This window comes from Chroicocephalus ridibundus, chromosome 2 (assembly GCF_963924245.1).
Source record: "Chroicocephalus ridibundus chromosome 2, bChrRid1.1, whole genome shotgun sequence".
Taxonomy (NCBI): Eukaryota; Metazoa; Chordata; class Aves; order Charadriiformes; family Laridae; genus Chroicocephalus; species Chroicocephalus ridibundus.
In genome coordinates this window covers 8,999,492-9,025,535 of record NC_086285.1, presented here as the reverse complement: position 1 = coordinate 9,025,535, position 26,044 = coordinate 8,999,492, and the positions used below count along the sequence as shown (strand labels likewise).

General features: G+C 44.2%; 1 protein-coding gene across 5 annotated transcripts in view; it reads right to left on the bottom strand.

Moving 5' to 3' along the window:
- Positions 1–26,044, bottom strand: part of DPP6 (dipeptidyl peptidase like 6) — a 569,379-nt gene that overhangs the window by 247,416 nt on the left and 295,919 nt on the right. Inside the window, exon 1 of one of the 5 annotated variants that reach the window (XM_063324394.1) lies at positions 14,846–15,315. The exons of the other annotated variants lie outside the window; for them this stretch is intronic. Coding sequence (XP_063180464.1) covers positions 14,846–14,902 — 57 coding nt within the window. The 5' untranslated portion in view covers positions 14,903–15,315. Of the gene's footprint in view, positions 1–14,845; positions 15,316–26,044 lie in introns of those variants that run through there. 5 annotated transcript variants of the gene reach the window in all.

Sequence of the window (26,044 nt, the reverse complement as noted above, 5' to 3'; positions counted from 1 at the left end):
CCCCAAATGCTCCAAAAAAGAAAAATTAAATAAAAAGCAGGAGCTACCCCAGCTTTTTTAAAACTGAATATGTGGCCAAAGTTTGCAGCGTTGCCCAACTGATAAAAAGAGTAAATGGCTAGCGGGTGCTGGAATCTGCTGCTAAAAATGGAGGGGAGCCTTCAGTGCCACCCTCAGCCATCTGCCTCTGCCGCGGTGTTGGGAGCGCTGCAACCGAGGCACCGGGAGGACGAACGCCGCAGCCGGGCAACGGGAAGCGGCTGTCTCCCGACTCCCGACCCCTTTACAAACCACCTCCCAGGCGGGGAGGAGGGAATCGGAGATTCTAGCAACAGCAGCAGCTGCTGCTGCAAAAATCGTTCTTCCCTTAAATCCATAATTCCTGCAGGCAAGAGTCACAGGTGGATTTTCTTTCCTTTTTTTTTTCTTCTTTTTTTCTTCTTTTTAAATAAAGTTCTTAGCCTTCTCTTGCTCGATGTAATTTCACAAAGCAGACATCAACGATTTTATTGGTCAGTTTGTTTAAGCTAATAGCCTGGCTTAATACATTTTTTGTGTGTGTGTGCGTTCTCTCCTCCCTCCCCGGATCTGAAAGCAAAAGGAAAATCCAGTGACAGGTGACATTTGCAAAGGCGATTAGCACAACTGGACAAGTCAATGCCACACTTTTTTCAGACAGACTTAGATCTTCACTTTTGCACACTGCCAATACAACCAGTCTTGAAGAAACCTTTAACTGAAGTTGATCTCTTCTTGAGTCAGTTGTATTACCCATATTGATAAATAATATTAAAAAAAACGCTGTTCAACAGTTTTTTGGCTTGGGGCCATGGACTAATCTTCATTTGGTAATTGAAGGCTTATGTGATGGAAAGAAACTCTATGGAAACTGTCAAGACAATGAAAAGTAATGAAGTATAAACATGCGAGTGTCATCTAAACTCAGTCTCCTTAGAGCAACTGTCATCTCTTGTTTTTTCCATCAGTTTCAGCAATAAAAATAAATAAAAGATATGCATTACGCCCGACGAGCAGCCAACCACATGTAAAAGCACAAACAGTATTTGGTGAACAGCTTGCAACAAGTTAATTCCCTTTTCCTCACAGAAACAGTTTCTCTTTGACACAAAGGGGCCAAGGAAAGATAAAACATAGGTTCAGTGGTTATTGGAGGCTGCGTTTCTGGCAACCCATAGGCGCTTGTGACCAAAAACATGGGAGCGTGGATGAAATAGCATGAAACATAACACGGAACATGGTTTGAAAAATGTATCGCCGTCCCCCTGCAGAGTGACTCCCCGGAGAAAGAGCACACTTGTGTAGCTTTGTTATAATCTCTCCTTAACTGCGTCCCCAAACCTCTGGCACATCTGTTCTTCTCTGAAGGATTAGGCACGACTCGTGTACTACAGTAGCCTGTGCCGCAGCAACTTGGCTGAAGAAAGAATTGATTCTTGCTCAAACTTTTTCATAGAGGTCAAGGAAAAGATGACAAAGAAGCTATTTGGGAAACAAAAGCAAAGAGAAATAAGCTCTAGTTTCAGTGAGAGGAGGAGAAGTAGCATGAGCACCGAGCATCCCACTAGGATTCATTTAAGCTTATATTTTTAGCCTCAAGTACATACGTTATTCCTCATGTGTATTTTACATGGCCTGTTGAGCTCAATTACTTCATATCTTTGTGTACATAAAACAGTATTTCCAGAATGTTTTATTACAGAAGTAGCAACCAGCCAAGCACTCTTTTCTTTCCTAGAACGAGATGGGGAAGAGCTTTCTGATATTAATTGAGAGATGTAATTAATTCTAGTTGTATCACAAACTGTGACAAAAAATTTCAGGTTTCAGATATTTTAAACCTACAAAAATAAGACCAGAAGCTTATCACATATTTTGGCAGCAGGAACAATTTATAGAACAATGGGAATTTTTTGGTTTGGTAATTCCCCATCCCATCAAATACCAATTTCCATTTTAATGTATATGTATATAAATTACTTAAGTAAAACTAGGTTTATGGTCCAAATATGTTCCTCATGGAGATTTGAAAGGTCTCCTCAAAATATTTTGAGTTAGATGATTTGGTGGGAGTATCCCTGGTACAGATGAACTGCATTTTACAGAAAAAAAACAACACATCATAGTTTCAAACCACTCTAATTTACAGCAAGGTGAACACTGAAGACTTGAAATCTGGGCTTAGCCTGTGACAGTGGCTGTGTGCTATTGATCACTGTAGTCTTTCTGGAATTCCCACTAGGATGCTGAAGAGCAAAAAAAATTGCTCCCTGGCACAACACACAGGATGAAAATTTATTTACTGACCCACACAGATGCTGAGAGCATTATATCTGACTGAAGAAGTTCTAAAATTTGTAGGAACCTACAGGAATTTATAGGAAGAACGCTATCTAGTATGGAGGCTTGACAGTGGACCTACTTGGTCCCCAAGTGCATTCTAGTCACCTTCCACCTCGAGGTCAGGAGAAGACCAGTGTGAACAGTATTTCCTCACAAATAGGAGGATGGGAGGCAATGGGTGCTAAAATAAATCTCCTGAAACAAATGATGAGGAGACCAGGCCTGCAACCTTATTCCAACGTGTAAACATGGCCTGAGGTATATTGTAGTCCTAACCCTGAAGTCCATTCTCAGACAGAGCTCCATCAGAGTTCACTCAGCAGAAGACGTAAGAGAAATTTTACTTCTGAAAGAAGCATTTCTCCCCATCATGACAGAACTGTACAGAGGGGAGCCATTTACCATATTTAGTTTTTTTGTCATAAAAGCCACATGAAAACACAATGGTCCAGTTGCAACAAAACTGTTAGTTACAAGTTCGTTGCTTTTGTAGATTTAAAGCCTGTTTTCTACATAAGGGCTTTCAGACTAGTGAAAGACAGTACAGAGGCCAGCTCAAGGCTTGATAAAGTCAATAGATTCAGTCTCAATTTGACTTCTCACTCCAAACATCTCCTCATCATTTTTCAGATATATGCACTTTCCAGAATTCCTTAAAGTTCTCTGTTTTAAACAGGGATACTCTGTCAACACGCAGCCCAGTATCAATGCTGAATTCCTCAACATATTTGAGAGAAAGATGCCTAGTAGATAACACCACAGTCTGCTAATCTCCCAGAAGGGCACTGGAAAGCCTGGGATGTAAACAAGGAACAAAACTAAATGAAGAAATCATCTATTTACTTACTATCAACCTTAAAGACCTTATGGGAAGGAAGATAACGTTTCTGTTGAGACGAGTAGTAACTGAAGTCAGCTAGTCCTGCCAAGAGATACCTATTTGAACAAGTGAGAACCGAAAAGCCTTTAGCAAGGAAAGTCCAAACATTTCCTAATCAATATACATCTTACTAATGCACAAACCTTATGCGCTAAGTACTTTCCAGGGCTATTTCAATCAATTTCTCTGTGGATTTTGCTGTCCCATGCATTCACAACTGCTCTTTGTTTTATCTGGCTGGTTTAGCTTGGAGTGTTGGAACAAAACTTCTAATTACAGCATGACTTGCAACAGCAAAGTCAAGCATCAATATGATCCATGTAAAACCATGTATTATACCTTATGAGTAAAAGGCCATGGAAAATAATTCAATTTAATGCAACTGAAGCCTCCAATGATTAAACTCACAAAGATTAATCTCAAATACTCATTAGATTTGATGGATCAGCATTCTCAACAACGTTTGTAAATTAACTTTTACAACAAAGATATTTGGACATGAAAATTATGAAAAAGAAGGCTGCTAGTGGTGTTAGATTCTACTAAACTCTGAAGTGCCAGGATTTCTTAAGTAGATGAAAGTTTAGATAGAAATTTCCTGCTACGAGGAGCAGTCAATGCTTATTACACTCAGTGCAATAGCATCTACGGAATCTGAAAATGAGGAAATAAAAAGAAAGTAAGTATAATTATCCTTCCCCACCTTCAGCAATTCCTCCGTTTTATCTAGTACCACAGAATAATAAAAAGCCTGAAGTTTTTGCTTACTACATCCTTCAAGAAATATCATCTGCTTTGCCATAGACTGTTTTGCACAATTAAAAACCCATGACTTTGTGCCTTTGCTTACTCTCATTTTAATATGGGCTAAGTTGCAAAATGCTTTCCCTGTACATCCTTGAGTTTCTCTCTACCAGTTGTCACAAAATGTTGCACATGTACTTGAAAATAACCTGTTTGCTCCTGGCCATGAAAACAGAAAGATAAAAGTGCGAGGCTGTCAGCACACTTAAGGCTGGTTACAACTTAATGTACCGTTCATTAATTTCTACAGCCACATTAAGATTAAGTATCAGACCCCTTTAAACCCTACACAAAAAGAGTTGAGAGGTTGGTCACAGTGTCTGATTAAGCTAAATTAAAGGCCCCAAATGCATTCTAACTAATATGCACCGCATACGTTCACCCCCGGTCAATTACATGTTTATTATGGCATCTCTGACAGGCCAAATTAACAATAAATTAATGTCTAAGTTGTGATTTCACTTTTGACAATAATATACCACAACGAAGCCTTAAATATCTGCATGTAACTATTCAACTACAGACATAAGCGAAGGTAATGGAGTCAAAAAGTGCAGACTAATTGCTTCAGATGAAGGCTTATTATCTCTCCAATTTCAAGCTCAGCAGCAGTTAAGCAGTAATATAAACTACTTTAGTCAAAGCATTGCAAATCTTTATATGAAATTTACTTTTATTTTCGTCTCTTTTAGTTTTTATAAACAATAAAAGCAGACACCATTTGCTTTTTGACTGACAAAGGTAAGGATGTAAACTCAAGGATTCAAAAAAAACCCCCAACCAACAGCGCAGCCTTGAGATTTGCTTGGTTTTACTGTTTCACTTAAACTCACTCTCTCTTCCCGTAATGGGGTTTTGTACGATCATTTCATGTGTAAGCTCAGCTTAGCTCTTCCCAAGTGCTTCAGCCTGTCTCACCGCCCTTCACCAGGGCTTGATCCCCCACTCAGCCCAGACTTGTGCACTCACACCCGGGAAAGCGGATGCAATGCGGGCACGAGGCTTTCCCACACGGGGACGGCGGCGGTGCGTATGCCCACCGAAGAGCTGTGAGGGACACGCCAAGTTTGATGCAGCAGCAGAGAGACGATGTCTAGACGCTCCTGCTCTCTTGGTGACTCATCACAATCCCCTCTGGAACAACTCGCTCCATCCCAGCACATGCCAGTTCTAACAAAACTAGCCTAGTCTCTGTACATGGTCATCTGCAATTGAGCTTTTTTAAGGTGGCCATGGAGACAGGGGAAATGCCTTCCAAAAGCACTCCTCTCTCGCAGGGATGCAGGGAGATTGCCCCATCCTTTCGCCAGCCTCTCCTGCCAAGGCTGCTGAGCCCGGAGACACAGTCGTGACGCTGGCACTGCAATGAGACAAGATCATAGAATCATAGAATTGCTGAGGTTGGAAGGGACCTTTAAGATCATCGAGTCCAACCTTTAACCTACCCTGACAAAAGCCACTTCTAAACCATGTCCCTAAGTGCCCCATCTACCCTTTTTTTAAACACCTCCAGGGATGGTGAATCCACCACCTCCCTGGGCAGCCTGTTCCAATGTTTAATAACCCTTTCAGTGAAGAAATGTTTCCTAATATCTAATCTAAACCTCCCCTGACATAACTTGAACCCGTTTCCTCTCGTCCTATCACTTGTCACCAGGGAGAAGAGGTCAGCCACCATCTCTCTACAACCTCCTTTCAGGAGATTGTAGAAAGAAGATCCCAAAACAGAGTCCCTGTTACGCCTCTGTGACCAGATGTTGTCCAGCAGACTGGGACAAATCCCACTCTGAGAAATTATGGTCTATCTGCACTTTTCACCTGCAGTTTCCATCACAAAATAATATCTCATAATAGTAATAGCCATACCTTGCTTGCCAGTTACCATACATCACACGTACAGCACAGAGGTTGCCTCTCAAAAAAAAAAAATATGAATCTCCAGCAGCAGTAAGGGCACAGACAATCAGGGCACTCAGGGATGGGTAACACAAGGGAGAATAATTGAAGCAGTGCCATTTCCCTGGGCAAGAAGAGGAGCTTAACCCTTTTCTTCCTCTTCTTCTTCTGGGGATCTTCTCCCCTGGCAAAGAGAGCTGCTGCTTTTTCCCCACCACACCCCACCATGTGACAGAAGAGAAGGCAGTATCTTTAGTTAATGTGTTGTTTAACAACTTATTTTGAAGGCAGGGTATTTCTGACATGACACAGGATATCTCAGAGCTGGCAAAAATACAGCCACTGCTTCCCTCAAGGCAGGCAGGTAAACAGTTACCAGCATGTTACAGGATGGAGATACGGAGACAAAGCATTGCCCAAGGCTACAACACAAATTCCCAGCAAAGGCAAGAGACGGCATAGTCTCCAAACTCCCTCTGTCATACAAGGCTTGCAGCTAGTCCTCTCCATGCACCTCATCCCTCTCATGGTGCCACCACATCACCCACATGCTCCCTGGAGAGCAGCCGCTGTCCCTCACTGCGAGCCCTCAGGAAGGTTGCAAAGCCTGCTGAGATCCTCCACCAAATGTGTTCCTGGGAACAACAAGCGTCATTGCTGCTCTGTACAACTTGGCTATTGTACAGAGGGCCATCACTATATGACGACAACATGGTCATAGATGATTTTCCTCTTTCCACTGCCTCTCTGTTCCTGCTGCCACCTCCCTGTGGGTCAGGGAAGGGTGCTGCCATGTGTTCTCTGCTTATGATCCTTATGAACCAGCTGCCTACCTGCAGCTGCTACTTCCCCCACAAGCCTCTTTCACCACCCAATCCAAGCATAATTTTGCTGTAATTCCCATCACTCCTCCACATGGTTAATAATTACTCTTTAGCCCACTCATCTCCTCTCTCATTTTCCTTCATCTGTGGAGGATTTTCACTAATGGTGGTAGGATGTAGCCATGTCCTCTTCACTTCCATCACGCTTAAGAGCTCTTTCCACAACTTCCACAACTTTTGTCAGGGCTTTCTCTCAGCAAGTACCAGGCTCTGGGCTTCAGCCTTGGCTCATAGCCTCGTCCTGACTTTCAGGAAGATGCCCTCCATCAACCTCCTGGGCCCCAAAATTTCAGCATCTGGTTTCACTGCTGAAAGGTTTTGTTTTTACCCTTGACCACACACATCCCTGGCTCACCATCCCCACATTTACTTTTCCATTTCATCTCTATGGCTCCTAATTACACCGCAGCATTCCTATTGAAAAAAATTGAATTACTCCTTCTCGGAAAACGTCTTTCTGCATTATGCAACAGAGAGCTGAAAGATGTATCTCTGCCTTACCTCAAACTCTAAAATTGCTTCAAGTTCCCAAAATCAGATAAAATCCCAAAATTCTATGTGTTTTCTCTCTCTCTCATTTGCAAGTTTGCTTATAACTATCTGAAGTCCTGCCAGGATTTACCTTTATCTTGACCTTTTTGTACTGAAATTCTTATTCATATCTAAGTCTTCAGAATGAATTTTAACTTTCAGGTTTTCTCTTATGATCCTTTCCCTGTGTTCTCTAAACGCCAAGGAGTACATCTCTCTGATATCTCAGGTACTTACTTGTGTAGCCTGAGTTACAACAGTATCTCAGAACCCTGTATTTCAACCTCAGGAGGCCCCCAGGTCTTTTTTGTTTTCCAACGTAAGGTGACAATGGACTACCTCAGGAAAAGAGCAGCTGCTGACTGCAACCAAGGACCTATGTCTGACACTTTTGCTCAGAGCCACAACAAAATCCTGCAGCACAAGAAGCACAAAGTTCTACGCTCCAAGCAGTGAACCATCATGCAAAACCACCTGACAATCTCACTCAAACTTTGCTTTTAAATCAGAAATTGATACTAACTCACCCTTCCATTCTTGATCACCTTCATTGATTTCAAATACAAGTCCCTCTCCAAATTTCTGTTTAACAAGGGTTTTGCAAACTTATTCAATGTCCTTCTCTCACTTCTGCATTTAGTTCTTCTCTACATCAGCAGCAGCCCTTTGGAGAAGGGGTGCACTCAGCTTTCCTGTTCTGATGCTGCCCACACTCTCGTTCCTCTGAACCTATTTCACTTACTTAAATCCCACTTAGGAATCAGAGGAGGAAGGACAGAGGGACAAAAGAAAGGATGAAAGGAAGAAAAAAGGAAAGGACAAAAGAACAGACGACTTGAATGCAAAACATACAAAATAAACTACATAAATGATAGACATTACTGTACATCATCTAAAAAGTGCTGCCTACATCATCCAAAGTGGCCATGATTCCCCACAGCTTAATGCATGATAAAGATCACAAAGAAGCAGAATAAGAGGCATAAGAACTTCAAGCAGGTTCATGAAACCACTGTTCATGAAATGACTGTAGCAATGCATAGCACTGCTAACGGTCCACAACTGGAATGAAGCACCAGATGCTCTAATATAAGAGTTTAAAAGAAATAAAAATCTAAGACGGCTTTTTTTTGTGGGGGGTTCAAGCACAGTCTCATGACCCCCAGGTAACTGGTGAACTACAGAGACAAATTATTCTGTCTTGTTTCCAACAGCAAAAGAAAGGCATAATGAGAAAGGCTGCAGCACAAGGTACATCTGCCAGGAGTGGAGGGAGCAGAAATCAACCAACACTGTCCCACGGACAAGTGGCAGAGCACATTCCACTCGACCTGTCAAGGTACAGCCAGAGCGTAAAGCATACACAATCTCAAACAGCGTCCTACCTAAGTATACGAACCCTTAGAAGACCAACCATAATGCGGTTTTGACAAATCTGGGGCCTTCCAGGAGCACTTCCATTTCAGTACTGAGCACCAAAAAAGCTTTTCTATAGCCTTCTCCTTTTGAGACATGCTCCTTTCCACCTCAGTCTCCCCCTCCCCATTGCTTAGCTGCCTGTATTCCTCACGGCAAATTAACAGCTTGAAAAGACTTCCAGTTTGATGCAATTTCATGTTCTTGAATACAGTGTTCTCAGGAGCGCTATTACAGAAATTTAATCTCTTGAGAAACAGATCAGATACCATTAACAGAATGAAACACAAATGTTCTCTACAACTTCCTGGAGAAAGACTGTGTTTGGTCTACAATAAAATACATAATTTACAGAGCTGTTATCATGAATAATAATAAAAAAAAAAGTATTGTCTCATATCACCAATTTCATTTTTAAAAAATCATGCATTTAAACAACTAACACTAAACAGTTCCATTAAAACAAAAAAAACCCAACCCTTTGTTTTCTATGCAAGTCAGAGTCAAGTTTCTACTCTTTCCCTTCTCCTTGGCAGGCACCTTCCAAAAGTGGACATTGCTCCCTGATTTCTGCACAGCTGTAATAAGCAGGGCCAGAATCCTGCAGCAAGTCAGCAAGAATGAGGGATGCTCGCAAGCAGGGACTCACCTTTTGGATATGACAGTTCTCAACTCCAGCCAAGAACGTAGGAGCTCTGCTATCACAAGTCACTGAGACAACACGCTAAATTAGCTCATCTCCTGGGAGACTCACTCCCACCTGTTCCACAGCTCCAGGCCAAGCTCCTTCCAGCCCTCTGCTGAATCTGGGTACCGCAGGGGTATGTCTCGGTGCTCCTCAATTCCCCTGCTTGGATTTTATGCCACTGGGATTCTGGGAGTCTGACTGTGAGACCTAACGGCATCGTAAATCAGGGCTTTCTTGTAACACATTCAAAGCTCAATCTGCTTCCGAACACAGAGTTACAATGTGTAGCCTCGAACCTTGCTAAGAAAACAGAAGATTCAGCAGTGGTTCTTTGTGGTCTAGTATACACCAGGGATGGTATCGACAAATAAAAGGGCAAAGTCCCTTTCCTATTTCGACACATAAAATTCACAACTTTTAATATGTGCCTCAACCTGCTGTACACTACATCCTGTGTACAATGGAGTCAATTGTACGCTCCGTGGAGTGGCCTCTTTGGAGCCAACTGGTATCGCTCACGCGGTGTAAGGAGGCTGTAGTGTCGCAGAGAACCAGAATTGTTGCAGTCTTTCAGGTAAAGCATGTTGAACTGACCAGGACATTTGGCACCCAGGGATGACGATTTGCTGGACAGGCCTCGGGAGAGCACAGCAGGTATGGAATGATTTTAAGCCACATCTCAGAAAAAAAAAAACCCAAAACATTAAAAATTAACATTTAAAGATATCTTCAGGTACAGGAACATAGCTCACATGAAGTTGCATTTATTTAACCCCATCTCCCATCCCTCCTAAAGACATGTGGGGCACATCTGGTATTTTTGTTCAATTCAGAACTGCACTACCAACCAAATCTCTCAATTGTACCCATCTACCATGCTCTAACTCATGTTTTATAGCAGCCTCAGAGCACACAAACTGGCTGCCTTTTGGATGCAGCTAAATGAGAAGATGCTGTTCAACCGCTAATAGACACTCATGTCAATCTGGAACTAGCCTGAAGTAACCCCCTGTCCAAAATGTGTATTTGGAACCTCAATACCACCTCTCTTGCCCTCATGGGGTGGGTCCATACTACTTCCCAATGTAAGTACACCCATATCTTTTAGTTTAACTGTCTGTGAATGAAGTAACAGCATAGGAGTCAGCTCATGATGGTTGGAGATAGTTATGACCTTGAAGGAAGACATGGGGAGGGCACACGGGGATTGACGCACCTTGCTACGGGAATCCCAGAATTACCTGGATTATAACTATGCAGGGAAAAAGCCTGCACAATGCACCTAAAGTGCATCCTTTTTTTCTTATTTGGATAAGTTTACTCAAATAAAGGCACACTTCAGCTGGGTATATTAGATACACCAACCATACTCACTCTTCAACATACTACAGGCTATTTCTGTGAAGTACAGAGTGGCAAGGGAACATTAGGAGCATGAAATATTAATCTTTCCATCACGTTATTCCTGAGTCTGGCCTAGGTTTTCCAAGTTAAATGTGTTCTCTCTCCAATTGAAGCCACCTATTATGTAGAATTCCATCTGTTCTGTAAAATTCAGAATTGATTACCTTAATGACAGCTAATAGGCAGAACTGTTCTATTGATCTGAATCCACTCCTCCACAGAGCCCACTTCAATAAAAGGCAGCCCTCAAGCTATTTTGCCTCCTTACTTAATTTTTGGTCTTTTACATGAAGCTGCATGCAAACAATCATTAACAACCTTGTCTAGGACATGAGCACATTTCAGAGCAGGATCTCGCTCCCTGTAAGTCCATGACAGTTCTTCTCTATGCAGCCAAACAAATGGGAACAATCATTTATTCTGAGTGTTCAAGTACACAATTAACCAATCAACCCTTTAAATATGTTTTATAAAAAGGTGTTCTCTCAGAATCTGTGATCCTGTTATCCTTGATATGCTGACTCATTTTTTAAAATACTTAAAAGTCTCATTTTATCATTATGCCCATTACCACATTTTCATAAAAAACCAGCCTCCTTATTTTTATGTATGGCTGTAGAGCTATTTGCACTCCCAAAGGCCATTAAGTGTAACAAGAATGGGGCTAAACTAAGATAACAAATTTACAGGCTCATATTAAAACACAAGGATCTTCGGCCAGTGTAAATCACCAAACCTTGACCGAGTACTTGACCTGTTGTTGTACTTTTCTTCTTTTTCAATGGAAAAGTGGTTTTAATGCTATACTCACACGTGCAACTACCAATCCCCAAGACAGTAAACAAGATTCACTAGTCCTCTTGAGCCACATCCCAAGTCTTTTCTATGCCTGCAGGCTTTTCTACGCATTTCTGAGCATTGGGTCTAGCAAAAAAACCAACTGTAATCATTGAGCACTGCGCCGTATCCAACTCCAACCATTCGAACAAGAAACCATAGCCGTGTCAAAAACACCTAAGCGTACAGAGGCAACTGCATTCAACTTACATCTTGATCAAGCAGTCACAACTTGACAGTAAGAGACACTATTACACACCACTCACAGAACATTTTCTGTACATGATGCCCAAAAGACTTAAAGTTCAGACCCGTGAAACAGATAAGCAAGGAGATAAATGATTACAATTCTGAATACTTTAACTGGCACGGAGGTGAGCAACACTGCTTATCAGAAAGAAACTGTATAGAAACATTTTTTATTAACAAAGGGAAGAAAGGGATGCTTATTGCCTGGCTTCAAGCAGGTAAGGCAGCGCATTGCTTATCTCCACATCCCAATCATTTTCTAATTATTATAATTGTTGTAAATCTCAAGACAGCACATGCCTTCATTTGCATATAGACACATGGGACTGAATTAGATTTCTAAATTTATGCCCGCAAAGCATCTGCAGATGTTTTCAAACTTTTCCCACCCTGTTCCTGCAGTGTCCTTTCACGCCCAGCTTCTGTTTGGGTTAGCATGGTAGGAGACAGCACAGACTTAAGCCAACTGTGTCACTTGCCTGCCTCTGGATCCAGGGAATGTCACAGCAAGGAAGAGAGAAAAGGGACGGTCACAATCTCTTACGACAGCAGCAGCTGCTTCTGAAAAACACTCGGTCCGCTACAGACAGACTAGCACTTTGCCTTCAACTGTCTCCCAGCTACAATTTTCAGTTTCTTGATCAGTTTTAGGCACGAAAAAAAAAATCTCAGCAATTCTTGATATGCACAAGCCTGGAAATAGAACTGCAGCCAGAAATAGCATTTGGATAGAGCCTTTTTTTCAGTTATGAACTGTTTTAAGTAAGATAAGGGTTTAGATCTGTGTTTGGTGCTAAAAGATGAAAGTGCACTCAAATCAATGGACACAGACTGGATTCAACCCCACACTGTCAAGCCATTTTACTAATAATGTATTGTGAAAAGAAAAAATAATAATTATGGGTGTGAGCAAAGTTGCTTACAGACTCGAACATTAATATTCATCCATGTCATTGATATTTATATATGCCTGGTATTTCTATTTCATGCTCACACTAGGGCAGAGCTGAGAGTGCGTGTACTTTCAGAATATTTAAGCGTACCATATGGGTATAATTGCAACTCAATCAGTTCTAGAATATACTCAATCAAGACTCTGCATAATACCAAAGACCTATTCTGGGCATTTTATACTTCATATGGGAAGAGAGAAGTAGAAAAGACGTGGCATGCCAGTAGCAAAACAGCAGGTAATGCTACTTGAAACAAAAATTGTGCTCCCTTATAAAAGGCAACTGACTTATACTTCTTGACTTACAAAACCCCGACACTTGTACACAGCTCTAAGAAGGAGGAGGGGACAGCCCCACAGCTCTCTTTGTTCAGAAAAGGCACTTGCCCGTACACCCCTGCCCTGCCTCCCAGAAACACAGCGACACTAATTTTAATCTGCAGCAAACAGTGGAAAAAATAACATATTCCAAAAGCAATGGAGAGAGAAGCAGAGAAACCCCACAAGGTTAGATGAAGGCACAGTTTCTTTACCCTCAGTATCGAAGTTGTTTTCTTCTTGTTTTAACTAAACAGTTGATCCTGTTTGGGGCATTAGTAAAATGTCACCCTGAAAATGCAGATTATATGATGCTACTTGTGGTGCCTGGTGTCTTCCCATGCTTTTCCTTTCCCCAATCCCCTAAAATAAAGCTCCAAGAAAAAAAAGAAAAAAAAAAAAAAAGAAAAAGAAAAACAACGTGCGAGGCGCTCAGCCTATCAAGCCAGGAAGAACTATTTTAAGAATTAATTTGTGCCCTGAGAGATCTGTTTAAATTATCCTCCCATGCTGTCCTAACCGAAGATTAAAGCAGTGAACTTCCAGTGCCTTAAGGAGACGATGAAAATCGAAGAACTGGAGCGTACGGGCTGCTCCGTGGTCTCCCCCCGGGCACGGGGCCGAGCACGGGGAGGGGAAGCTGGTGCCGAGGAGGATGGAGCTGCTGCTCCACCGGTGCGCCAGGAGCCTGCGAACCTTTGCCATCCTCAGCTGGAGCTCAGAGATCGCAACCAGACTTCCCCTTATGCCACCGCTCTTTATGCCTACCCTTTACAGCCGAGGATACGTCCCCTTTTTCTGCCACCCGCTGCTTTTTTGGCAGGGAAAGTTTTGACTTCATTCTGTCCTGGTAAGTGCAGTCAGCTAGAAATGCCCTCTAAAAAAACCAGGCACGACAGACAAAATTAAGTCTTTAACTTTCTACCCCTATAGAAACACATGCAGCACCTACCAGGAGAAAGAAAATGAATCAAGTTCAGCCATGGTGTGAGCACTGCAATTTTCCCCAAAGTCAATGGGAGTTATGCCTACTTCTAGCTGCTTTTTGCCCCCTCCGCCCCCCCCACACCATCACCGCTCGCACACGCACAGCCTGAGCACACGCTGTACCCTGAAGTGTCCCTCCAAGAAAATGTCAGCCAAAAAAAAAAAAAAAATTTAAAAAAAAAAAAATCCCTGAAAGTACATGACAAAGTAAGAAGCTGAAACCCACTTTTGCAATTTTAGACCCATCTGCAGAGGGGCCGTGAAAAAGCCTTACCCCCTTCCTCCAGCGAGAAGGGGCCTCCGTCCCAACATCCTGCCCCCCACATACGCAGGCAAGGAACAAGTTACAGAACAAACCTCTATAGCCTTCAGCAAGAGGTGCAGGCTGGTAAAAATAGCATAATTTCAGCTTCTCCCCCCGCCCCCTCCAGCCTCTACACACACCGAGAAAGCAGACCTTGAACCCAGCTACACAGTACTTTCCTCCTGCCACTGACTGGTGACTCAGTTGACAATTTTAGGAATGCACACCAAGAAGATTAAAAAAAATAAAAAAAATTAAAACAATAATCATACAAGAAACAGAGTTATACAATGCAAATCTGTATTTGTTTGAAATTGAGGAAAATAAGCATTACCTGTTCTTGTTGTTGGGCTTGTTTCCCTGATGCATTTTGCTCCTTGGCTGTAGTCATGCTCACCTATTTGTGCCCACTGCAGTGGCAAACAGGATTTTACAGTGTGTGTGTGTGTGTGGAAGCTTGTCTGTGTGTGTTCAGACATACACACGCACACACAAAGACTAAAGGGATAAGGATGAGTAACTAGTCCATCACTTAATCACCAGCTGAGAAATTTCCCACCCCCACGAAAAGAAATAAATAAAAATGCAATGTAAAAAAGCCCTAGTCTAGCTGTCTTCCCCCTTGAGCCTCTAAAATAAAAGCAGAAGCAGGAGCAGAGAGAAGGATGCTGTGGGGGCTTCTTCAATTAGCAACAGCCTCTGCAATCGTCACAGAAACAATGATAACTGCTTGGCAACCAGCAACTGGCAGCTCGGAGCCGGGAGGCAGCGATGTGGTCCTGGCTCCCCACCTCCACGGCGGCAGCCAACGCGATGCGCATGCACCGGCCGCCTCGTAGCACAATGTGCCTCTGGCTGGCGATGTGCAGAGCCGGAGCTCGGCACTCATCTCCCCTCCCGCAGCCCGCGGAAAGGGGCCGCAGACACCCGGCGCTCAGGAATTAAATCCCGCATAGCCAGCGACGTGGGAGTCCCGCGGATGCGGAGTTTCTGGCAGACGGGCTCTCCTCTTCCCCCAACTCGCGCAAGTTCCGATGCCCTGGTGGCCCCCGGCTATGAAGGAAAGCTGTGCCAGGGCAGTTTGGGGGGATGCAACGTGCGCCCCCGGGGAAGCAGGTTCCCACTGACAGGATGCAGAGACCACCGGCGCTCCCCGGGGAGCCGCTGGCCTCACTGCCAAAAGGTGGCACGTTCACCAGGGTAAAACATGTCCCCGGCTTCCCCCGGTCCTCTCCACGTCCCCTGATGTGACAGGGGCCACTTTGCGTTTCTGAGATCGTGGCTGCCTCCCGCGCGCTTGCAGCTGCCATGTAGGTCACATTGCAGGGTGACACGCCAGCGAGCGCTGCCTGCTCCGCTCCACGCTGCCGTAGCTCGCTCCCCGCGGACTCCCTGCCGTAACGGAGACCTCTCCAACACGGCAGAGCTGTCAAACAAGCCCTCCTAGCCCACTCGCCCACCTTGCTGTCAGCACGGGGTGACACGGGGTGTGCCTGAGCGTGAGGCATAAAGCCCGTACCGCCCTCCAGTAACCCTTGGGGGACCTTACATAGTTGGACAAAACTTAGAGCAGCATGAAGGCTGTTCAATATTTGCTTGGGACTGACGCAAGCCCCAGCTCACCCCAGCATCAGCTGACACGAAACCGCCACGTTGCTGCTTTTCCCCTCCTCACCTCCTTCCCAGCGCTCCCAACATACTGGGCTGGATGGAGGCCAGAGCCCTGTGCTGTAGCACTGGATAAAGCTAAATGTTTTCTCACTCACGTGACACTGGGATCTCTGCTGAGTCTGCAGATAACCAGCGAAGGAAAGGGAACATCAGAGTATTTATCTGACAAGGAAGTGATTATTGCCCCATTTGATCCTAAATTTTACAGCAGGGATTTATTATACAAGGTCACGTTCACCAGGAAGCGCAACTCCACTGGAGGCAATCTCTCCTTACACCAGGGATGAAACTGATCCTCCTTGGTTCAGGGACAGAATAACACGAGGCCAAGTTTTACTAGAGATTATCTACTAGCCACCACTCAGACCTTCTAAGCATTTCTGCATTTTCACCGTTACATATCACACCAGCTCATAGAAACTGCGACACAGAAGATCTGCAACATGGAACTGTGCTGGTAGGAAACTGGACAACCTTGCCTGGTCCCAGGCATCAGGATCCAGGCAACAGCTCATTTAAAAAAAAAAAAAAAAAGAAAAAAAAAGTGAATAGCACCTCTCTAACAAGAAGCAATAATTTACATTTAAATCTAACAGCCTGTGTCAACCTCTTGCTGGGTTGTACTATGACACAGTCCCAGTTTACATTGCAATTTCATCTCTTTGGTCCCAATAGTTTTAGTCACAATATTTTGTAGATGTTTACAGTGAGGTTATTCTTGCTCATGCATTTTTTTCCCCGGCCATCAGAACACAATTGCTTTCAAGGTCTTGTATAAGTGGATCAGTTTGACTTTTCCAATTGGCTTGGTCTATTTTTCTACCTGTTGTGGGTAGCAATGAAGGCTTGCTTTACTCCACACTTTTGATATTTTTCTTTCCAAGAGGAATTCAAACAGAACAAAACTGTATTTTGGGTTTTTTTTGTTTAACTTCCTTACGGCATACCCTGGAAATTTCTGCAAAACAGATCCCTTTCAAAACATAGACCAGTCACTGGGTCCCTGACCCCTCAGTGCACTGGCAATCACTGAACTTAACTGCACTGTTATTGAAAATAAATATATTTGTACCTGTCTGTTTACCTTTGCATGCCCTCCCCATGCGTATTCAATTCTTTCACGGTTAACAATTTAAGACACGCAGTTTTCAATAGCTTTGGAAATAGCCACTCTCCTTACGATGTAGATTTTTTCCAATAAGCTTGTTGTTGGACACGTAGGAAGCTAATTGTGCTAATTAGTCCAGCAGTTAGCTATGCAAATGCATATGGCTTAGCCTCATTACAGAGGTGCATTACCACGCTGACTGTTCTCAAAGCGCATCCCGATGTTTTGGCACCGCTACCCCAGTGTTATTGAAGTGCCTTGGTCTCTCTGCTCGGCACTACCCCTCTGTCACCCCTGCGTTTGGTCCCCCCAGATGGCCATGAGCTCGTGCTCATTGCCAGGACAAAGTGGAAGGAGAAGATAGTCACATCCTCCAACTCTCTGACACCATCCTTCCTTGATCAAAGGCGTTCAGAGGTTGCCAAACACCTCCTGGGGAGACGCTAGAGGAGGAAGCGGTGGCCATTGCCATTCAGAAATACTCATTACGAAGAGGCACAGAATAATCTGCTCACATATTAGCAGGGCTGAGGCCATCCATCCTGACCTCTGTGCTATGTTAGGGTACCAACTTTATTGCTTGGCTGAGTCATCACTTATGAAAGATTAATACATCCCCACCACAAGACAAGAATCAGTATCTGCCAACCTCAGCAGCTGCTCAGGCAGAAGGATTTATACAGACAGTCCCATTTAGGGTGTTGCAGGAAGCACTGGCACATAAGGACACCGGGAATATGACCTTCCCATCCATCCCACCCCATAGCACCTCAGCGGATCACAGGGATACAGGCAGCACATTTTTCCTACCCGCCAAGTCTGAAGATGCTTCAGGCCATTCATCCCCTCCCACCCATCATTTGCAACAGGTTTGTCTCCACTGGCTGCGTGGGCTATGTGCAGGGTCTGTCTGCAGGTTCACTCCCTGCCACTCAAGCTGCACTCCCATCATGAGCATCCTCCGTTAATCCATATAGACCACGCTGTGCCATCACTGGGACAGCTCAGGAGCACTCCTATGAGCACAGACAGCACCTCTCCTTGTTAACCAAGATTCACGTTCAAAATGCCAGCTACAACCACATGAATGGCTTCCCCACACTTGACATCCATTAGCTCCTCCAGCACCGTGGCAGGACAGCCAGCCATTTCCCTCCCATCAGGAGAGGAACCAGTGACAGGTGAAAGGACCTTTTCCCAGCTTCTCAACTCATCTTCACCCAGAGAGCTCCTTTCGACAAAATCACGCAGCGCTGAAGTAAGACAGATAATTTTTAATTACCTTGTAACGAATTAGTCACACATGTCCTAGAGCCTTTCCTGTTAGAAGGGAAGTGCTTCATTCCCCTGAGACTGGCAGGAACAGGATCATTCTCAAAACACTCCCAGGAGTCCCTGGAGAGCATCTCCACCACCACCACAAAGCTCCCTCATGCTCAAAGACTGTTGCAAACCTTGGACGGTGCCAATGGAAAATAATGCTGCAGTGGCTCTGGAAGACAAGGTGGACTAAAACCTTAAAAAGTCATCACCAGGAAGACCTATGAACATTTAGGAGCTAAAGCACAATAGCCGTTGTTTATGACCATGCATTACGGCAATGCATGCTAGGTGTGTTATTGCTCCCAAACATTTTTAAGCAGATCAGTTTACTAAGACCATCCTTGATCCTGCCCCTTCCATGTAGGTAAAGGTCTCTGCTGCCCATGGAGGCAGAGAAGCACCTTCCTGGGAAGCAGCAACGGGCTCTCCGGAGTCAGTGCAGAGCGTTCCCTTCCCCTCCATGTTACAGAGGCCAGATTCAAGAGCAGCCATCGCTCACAGGCAGCCCTCCAGCTGCACACATCTGTTCAAGGGAGTACAGACTTAGCAAGGGCAGTAATAAGCCTGCAACAGCAGTAGGTACAGTTATTGGATGCAGAACCCTCCTGCTCCTTTAAAACCTGGAGTTCTGGCTGTACCACATTGGGCTATTTATTCCCCCTTCATTACCACATCAAGGAAGTTGAAGCCAGTGGGCAGAATGGGTAGAAATGAATTCAACTTGATTAACTATACCTTTGCACAGTCTGCTAATGTTCTCCCCTCACCCGATAAAGACCAAATCCCATGGAGAGCTACGTATCTGAAACTTTTAGTGGGTCTAAACTCTTAGTACCTGGGGTGCGGTAATGTGATACCTCCAGCAGAACACACCACACGATCTGCTTTTGTACAGCCAGTCCCTCCGAGCTCCACGCTCACTACCAGTTCCCATCGGTTTGGCTGGTTTGCTTTCAGTTCAGGGAGGACACGTGGCCCAGCAAAGCACGCACTCTGGCAAGCTGTGACAATGGAAAAACCTACTCACAGGTGCTACAAAGGAAAAGTCCTAAGGGTACCATTTTTAGGAGACGGTGTTACAGAGGTAGTAGATGTTAGTAAGGTACCTCGGGCAGAGAGACAGAGTCTGCTAGCACTGCTGGCCATCCAGCGTAAGAGAGGTGAGGTGAGCTCGTAAAAGTGTCGTAGCCGTGGATTTTAGCATTCAGTCGTTTGAAAGGTGACTGATGTAGCTTGGATCAGCCCACAGGACCCAAGGGGAACAGTGCTCAGTATGCATCGGTGCAGCTTTATGGGGCGGGGGGTGGGGGGAGGCAGCAGGATGGGGACACCAGGCTGGCAGCTCCTGCAGCAGCTATCTGAGAAGGCGGCCTACATTGCCCATGCTCTTCCGGGATCAGTGGAATACTCCCAAAATTGTAAATCCATTTAATCTCCAAGGCTGATTTAAAACATTTGCAGCTGCCCTATTGCCCCACCATTCCAGCTTTCCTAGAGAGCTTCAAAGAACTTCAAAGACTTTCCTAGTGAACTTCAAAGTCTGTACAAAGCAGGCTGTCCATAGCATCATCATGGTCCTGCAGATGTGCCACAGCATGCTGGCGACCAATTCATTCTCCTCAGTCCCAGTGCCAACACCTCATCCACACAAAAATCAATGGCACAGCCCCTCTTTATTCTGGACCTCTACGGCCGAGACGCAGTGAGTCAGAGGGATCTGTGCTCCTCCACACTGAAGATCCTTCTGGAGGTGAAGCACTCCTCATATAGAGGATGCCAGAGCAGAAGAGAGCGCTGTAAAACCACGAGGGCTGCATGGTTAAAAACTCTCTTTACAAGAGTTCATGCTTTTAGATGCTGCAAAAGCAGCCAGACACACTGGCTGTCCGTTCTGGAGGTCTCTGTTCTGTGCTCATCTGAATAAGCTTTTGGAAAGGGAGAATTTAATTTTGTTTTGTTCTGAAAGCACAGAACGTTTGTGCCCTGCCCCTCTCCAAGAATGGGACAACAGTAACATCACGTTATTGCACAGCAATGCCCGCAGTTTGAATTAGGAATTGGAAACACTTAGGTGGTAGATGAGCTAATATCAGCCCTACTCCTAAAAAGGCTTCAGAGCATCTCTATTACTTACACACCATCCCCAGCACTGCTTCTCAACCTCGTCCCTATTAGAAGACCACAAAACCACTTAATCTTGTACCAAATTAATCCCGTCTTTGGTGAGACTTCTCAGCTTGTCAAAGGGCATCCCAAAAATAATTTTATTGTAAAGGGGCAAAAAGCTAATTAATACATATCCTTAAAGGTCAAAGCTTTATCTTCCACTAGCCCTGCTACTGTCACCCCCCTCCAGTTGTCTCCAACATGTTGGTTCTGCCAGGGGTTAGCCATGGGGGAGTCTCTATGTCCAGATGAATATTCAGGGGCTCCACTGAGAACCTCTGTGGCTTGGGGATCCACTCAGATGGATAATTTTCCAATTTCAAAGGTTCTCTGAACACGCTAGAGGCAATAACAGATTATGAATATAGTTACAGATAAAAAATACATCACATTTCCATTACCCATGACCAAGATCATTAAGAAAGCAATTTGGTGTGGTATTTTCATTTAACAGATCAAATCCAGTTTATTTAGTCAGTGCCATTAATTAGTTATTTGCATGAATATCTGTTCCTACAGGGGATACACTTCAAAAAAGCTCGAAAACTCCTGCTATATGAGACAGCAGATACGTGCAGAAGAAGACACAGTGACAATGGGCATGGCAAGATCAACTTGTGGATCTGTATAACAGTCCCATGGTGTTGCTACTATTTGTGCATTAATGAAGCCTCACTTAGTATCTTTTTTTTTTCTTTTTCTTTTTAGCTTGAGCTTGAGAAAGTGGTTTAAAGTGATTATAATAGTTTTATTTGAAGTGCTATATTCTGCGGCTTCCCGTTTCTCGCTGCTGCTCCAAGTTCTGGGACCCCACGGTTCACGGTAAACAAGTAAGACAACGCTGGGATGCAAGCTGTGAAGAAGCCTGCTCACCTGTGCGCAGCTTCAAGCTGCTTTGCGTAGTACTTTCCTGCCTAAATTGGAGCGGGGCTCTGGGGAACACAGCAGGTACTTGTGCCCTTCTCACTTCTGGATTATGCATCCACTCTGTTCTTTTTACCCCAAAGATCACGCGCGAGCACTGATAGTCAGGCATTCCTATTCAAGCGGATTATAATTTTCAAAAGGCGCTACTTTTGATCCACTGTGGGGTTATTTTTTAAGTCAGCATATACATTTAAATCCATTACTCCAATCCCAAAGGCACAAGATGCGCAGCGCCATCGTTGTTTGGCACTGTGTTATCCCTGCAAGGAATACAGACCCTACCGCTGGCTTTTTTCTTCCCCTCTGCCTCTTCCTGCTGGTGTGACCTTGGCAGCTGTAATGCAACAGATGCCTCTTTCTCACTTGTTTATCTGTGTGAGAGAGACTTCTGAGGCCCCAACTTCGGTGCCAGCTGTGAACCGCCTCCAAATTGGTTTTTCAAAGTTTGCCTCCTCACCGTCTGGCTTAGTATCTCTGCTCCCCGCAATCTTAGGGATCAATCTTCACTGACATTTTTCCACCCCTCTCTGGTTATTGCTGAGTAGCAGCTGAATCCCTCAGTGATTCAGTACGGGCTCTTTCTGACTGTTGTTTTAGGAGTGAAAAGATTTATTTCTTCGCTCCTTCCTTTTTCTTTTTCCTCTTTATTTAAACATAAGTTTTACAGAATAGCCACTATATATATTTCGTGACTCAAATATCCAGGTCAGAAAATGTAAAAGAGATTACCAGTGATGAGAAAACAGAGATAACAAAATACCCCCCCCCCAAATTGCTGTCAAACAGAGAATCCCCATCTTCAAAACAGCTGCAAACATATTAGCCTATTTAGCAGCCCACTGCTTGGAAGAGGGAGAGCCTCATCTTCTTTTTTAGCTGCAACAGTGATTTATAGGATGAATAAATGATCTGCATATAAGATGATGACTGGTTTAAATGTAAATGTTGTGAAAGACTTCTTATGTAAGCACATACAATTGCCTGAGAGAACCTCGTACATAAAAGCCACAGCTGCAGCATGTGGCTTTTTAAGCATTTGTTTTATGAAGTACACTTTTCATTTCAATGGTTGTTATTTTTCATTTACTTTTATACCAGCTTTAACCAAAAAAAAAAAAAAAGAAAAAAAAATACTTGAAGTTACAACACGATCCGTACACTTTCAATAGGGAGGTTATGCAAAATACTGACACTGTTAGAGCAGCTAGATGCACATAACACACGTTCATCTTTTAACGATGTCATATTTAGCTGGAAGTTACACCCCCACCGCTGATGAGGTCTCACAAGCGATGCATGCATAAGGACCAAACGTCCTTACTTTCTAAAGGTAAAACCTGACGGGTGGCTGCATCGTACCCTGTAGGCTGGGCAGGGCTGAGCTTTACGCAGTGGAGAGGATCTCCTTGGACTGCTACCATCCGTAGCAAAGGGTGCAACCGCTGGGCCCTGATGAGCGGTCACCCACTGAACACCGTGGTAGCTTCATGACAGCTTCTCACAAATGCTCCCGAACAACACCAAGAGGGGCAAAGGTGCCAGCTCTGCCACCTGCACTAGTATTTTCACTGGAGCTTACTGACTCCTCCAAAATGCTTACTGGAGTTGGATGGGTTGTAGAGGTCACTGCCCTCAGTTACTGGTGGGGGCTGCAATGGCTGCAAGTGTTTGTATATTAGTGTGGGTTTTCCCCAAGTATTTCTAGATCTCTTGGGATGAAACCTGTTATGGTAAACATGTGGTGCTGCATTCCGACTAGCTCTATGGTAGATAAGCTTTTCCACCAGCCCAAGGTAGCCTTTTCATGAGTCTGAACAACGAAAACACCGCAGACGCTTGTCTTCTCTAGAAGAGGCACAAAGGGATCCAAGGCCCTTCCTGTCTGCTTCACCTCTTTATTCACGGAGAAAGCAAAACCAATATATTTTCTGATTCCTATACTCAAGTCTTTGAAGGTGTAAGGAAGAGGCAGAAAACACCACTTGGGCATAACTCTGCTTCCCTAGGTGGACGAAACAAATGGTGCACAGATACAGGTCACTTCTCCCACTCTCCCCCTCTATGCCTCAGCGTCCCCCCAGCATTCACCTTCCTGGATTGCGGGTCTTCCACAGCACATGTACTAAACCAGAGGACAGCTAAAACTTGTTCCCAGTATTTTGAATGCCCTCTAGTGGAAACGCTATTTCTGGAAAATGGGCCAACTGGAAAAGCCTACCCAGAATCCCTAACACAGAGGTAAAGGTATGTCTTTTTTAAAAAAAGAGAAAGAAGGGGATAAACAGAGTTGACTTATTACTCGTACAGCCTCAATAGTCTGCTTTCCTTGTGATGAAGCAAACAGAAATGAAAACAATGCCTTGCTCTAATTTTTAAAAACTGACCAGCAGTTTTCACGTGCCACTTGGAACACCTTTGAGAGGCTTTGTTTTCAGCAGGTGAGAGGTGTTTTTCACAAGTGTGCTAGCACTGTCTTCGTTTTACCTGCCTCGGTGGGGTACTCTTCAATTCTGAGAATACTGCACCAAACCAGATTCCCAACTCATCTGAAACCAGATGACACCGTAAAGAAATCGGAAATCTTATGGCATGATGTGCAAACGCACGCAATACATAACTGCCTGAATACAAACTTAAATAGCATAAGTCATTCAAGTAACGCAGCAGCAAGGTCCTGTTCCCATCCATCTATTTGATCTACTTGTGTGGATGCTAAGATCTAGATATCCTATACATCTTACTGAAACCTTCTGGAGAACAGTAGGGCTCTGAGCACAGCGTATGACCTCTAGAAGGTGGTAAGACATACTTAGCATTGATAATGTTCATTAATTACAGAGACATAGCGGGCATTCAGCATTACCACCTCAGGCGCTCAGGCAGAGTTTACAACTCTGTGCCTGATGTGCCGCAAGTAGAGGAGGTATGAAAGCCCTCGTATCTCTATCTGGAATGACAAAGAGTGCCTCAACTTTGCCCCCACCTGTCCCTGCTGGAAGCAAGAACAAGGCTTTAAAAGGCTGTGACTGGCTGGGGCGCAAGAGCAGCAGCAGAGGTGGGGTGTCCAAAGTGTACAGGGAGCATAAAAAGGCTCTTGCCAGGGTTCAAGACTACTCCCTGTGTCTTCCCATGTGAAATGTTCTTCCCATGTGAAATGCCTCAGCCAGGCAGAGGAAGGGTGAAGCAGTAAGAGTAAGTGGCAGTGAACTGGGTATATGTAATTGCTCTGGATGTCTAAGTGCTGCCGTAGGGTCCCAGGAGCGGCAAGTGGCATTCATTAAGGGACTGAGGACCTCTGCTTAACACACGGTAACTCAATACGACTTTGAGATTGTTCCACTACAGTTTGCAGGTCTTCACTAATTTTTTGTGAATAAAATGAATAAGATAGGTGGCAGCGTCCCCAAAACATTACACAGCTACTTTCTGTGATGTACTTAAATACCTTCCTCCACACAACCCAAATCAACAAATGCATTCTTTCTATAGCACTCACAAGTGAGCTGGTCTCCAATAACACAGTTTTTACCATATTATTGTTTGATATGGTATCTATGACCTTTCCATTTTAGTGTATTCTAAAGACAGGAAAGAAGAAATAACGACACAACATTTCAAAGTAGCCTACAACTGAATAAACGAATGTATCTCTGAATTATTCCATAAAAAAACCCACAAACACAAAACCCAATCTGCAATTTCCTTTAGTTTAAAAAGTAGCACAAGGATGGGAATTTGAGATATCTGGAGACTAATAGAAAGTTCCATAGCATTGCTACGCAACTCCTACAAATCCTTGGAGCTAAGAGAAAGCTATGCAAGAATACGCATTTTTCGCCCTGAACACATATCCCTTAGGAAACCATGAGAGTATGAAATTTGAGCTCGCGTGTGATAAAGTGTACCAGACAGAACCGTACGCGTGTCACAAATAAGTAATGCACATCTTATTCACATACCTTGCAAATCTACGTAGGTCATTACGCGTTATATGCCCATTATCTATACACATAGAAAAATCAGATCACAGGTCCATCGCAGACGCAAGTGGCACATGTGGTTGCCTACAAACCCTGTAGTACAACACTGTCCACAAAGAGACAAGAGCTGAGCCCACTCCTGCTTCCAGTTATCAGCCAAGCCTTTTCTTATCCCCACCTATGGCCTAGTTACGAGAGGAGGAGCAGAAGGACTTAAAACCTGCTGGCTAAATGTCAGCAGTAGGAGGCAATAGCAGATCAATACCACGTGCTTCGATCGGGCTTTGCTCTAAACAATGTGTTCTGGAAAGCTCTGGGTCATTGCCCAGCTCTACCTGTGAGCTACCTACAACTGCAA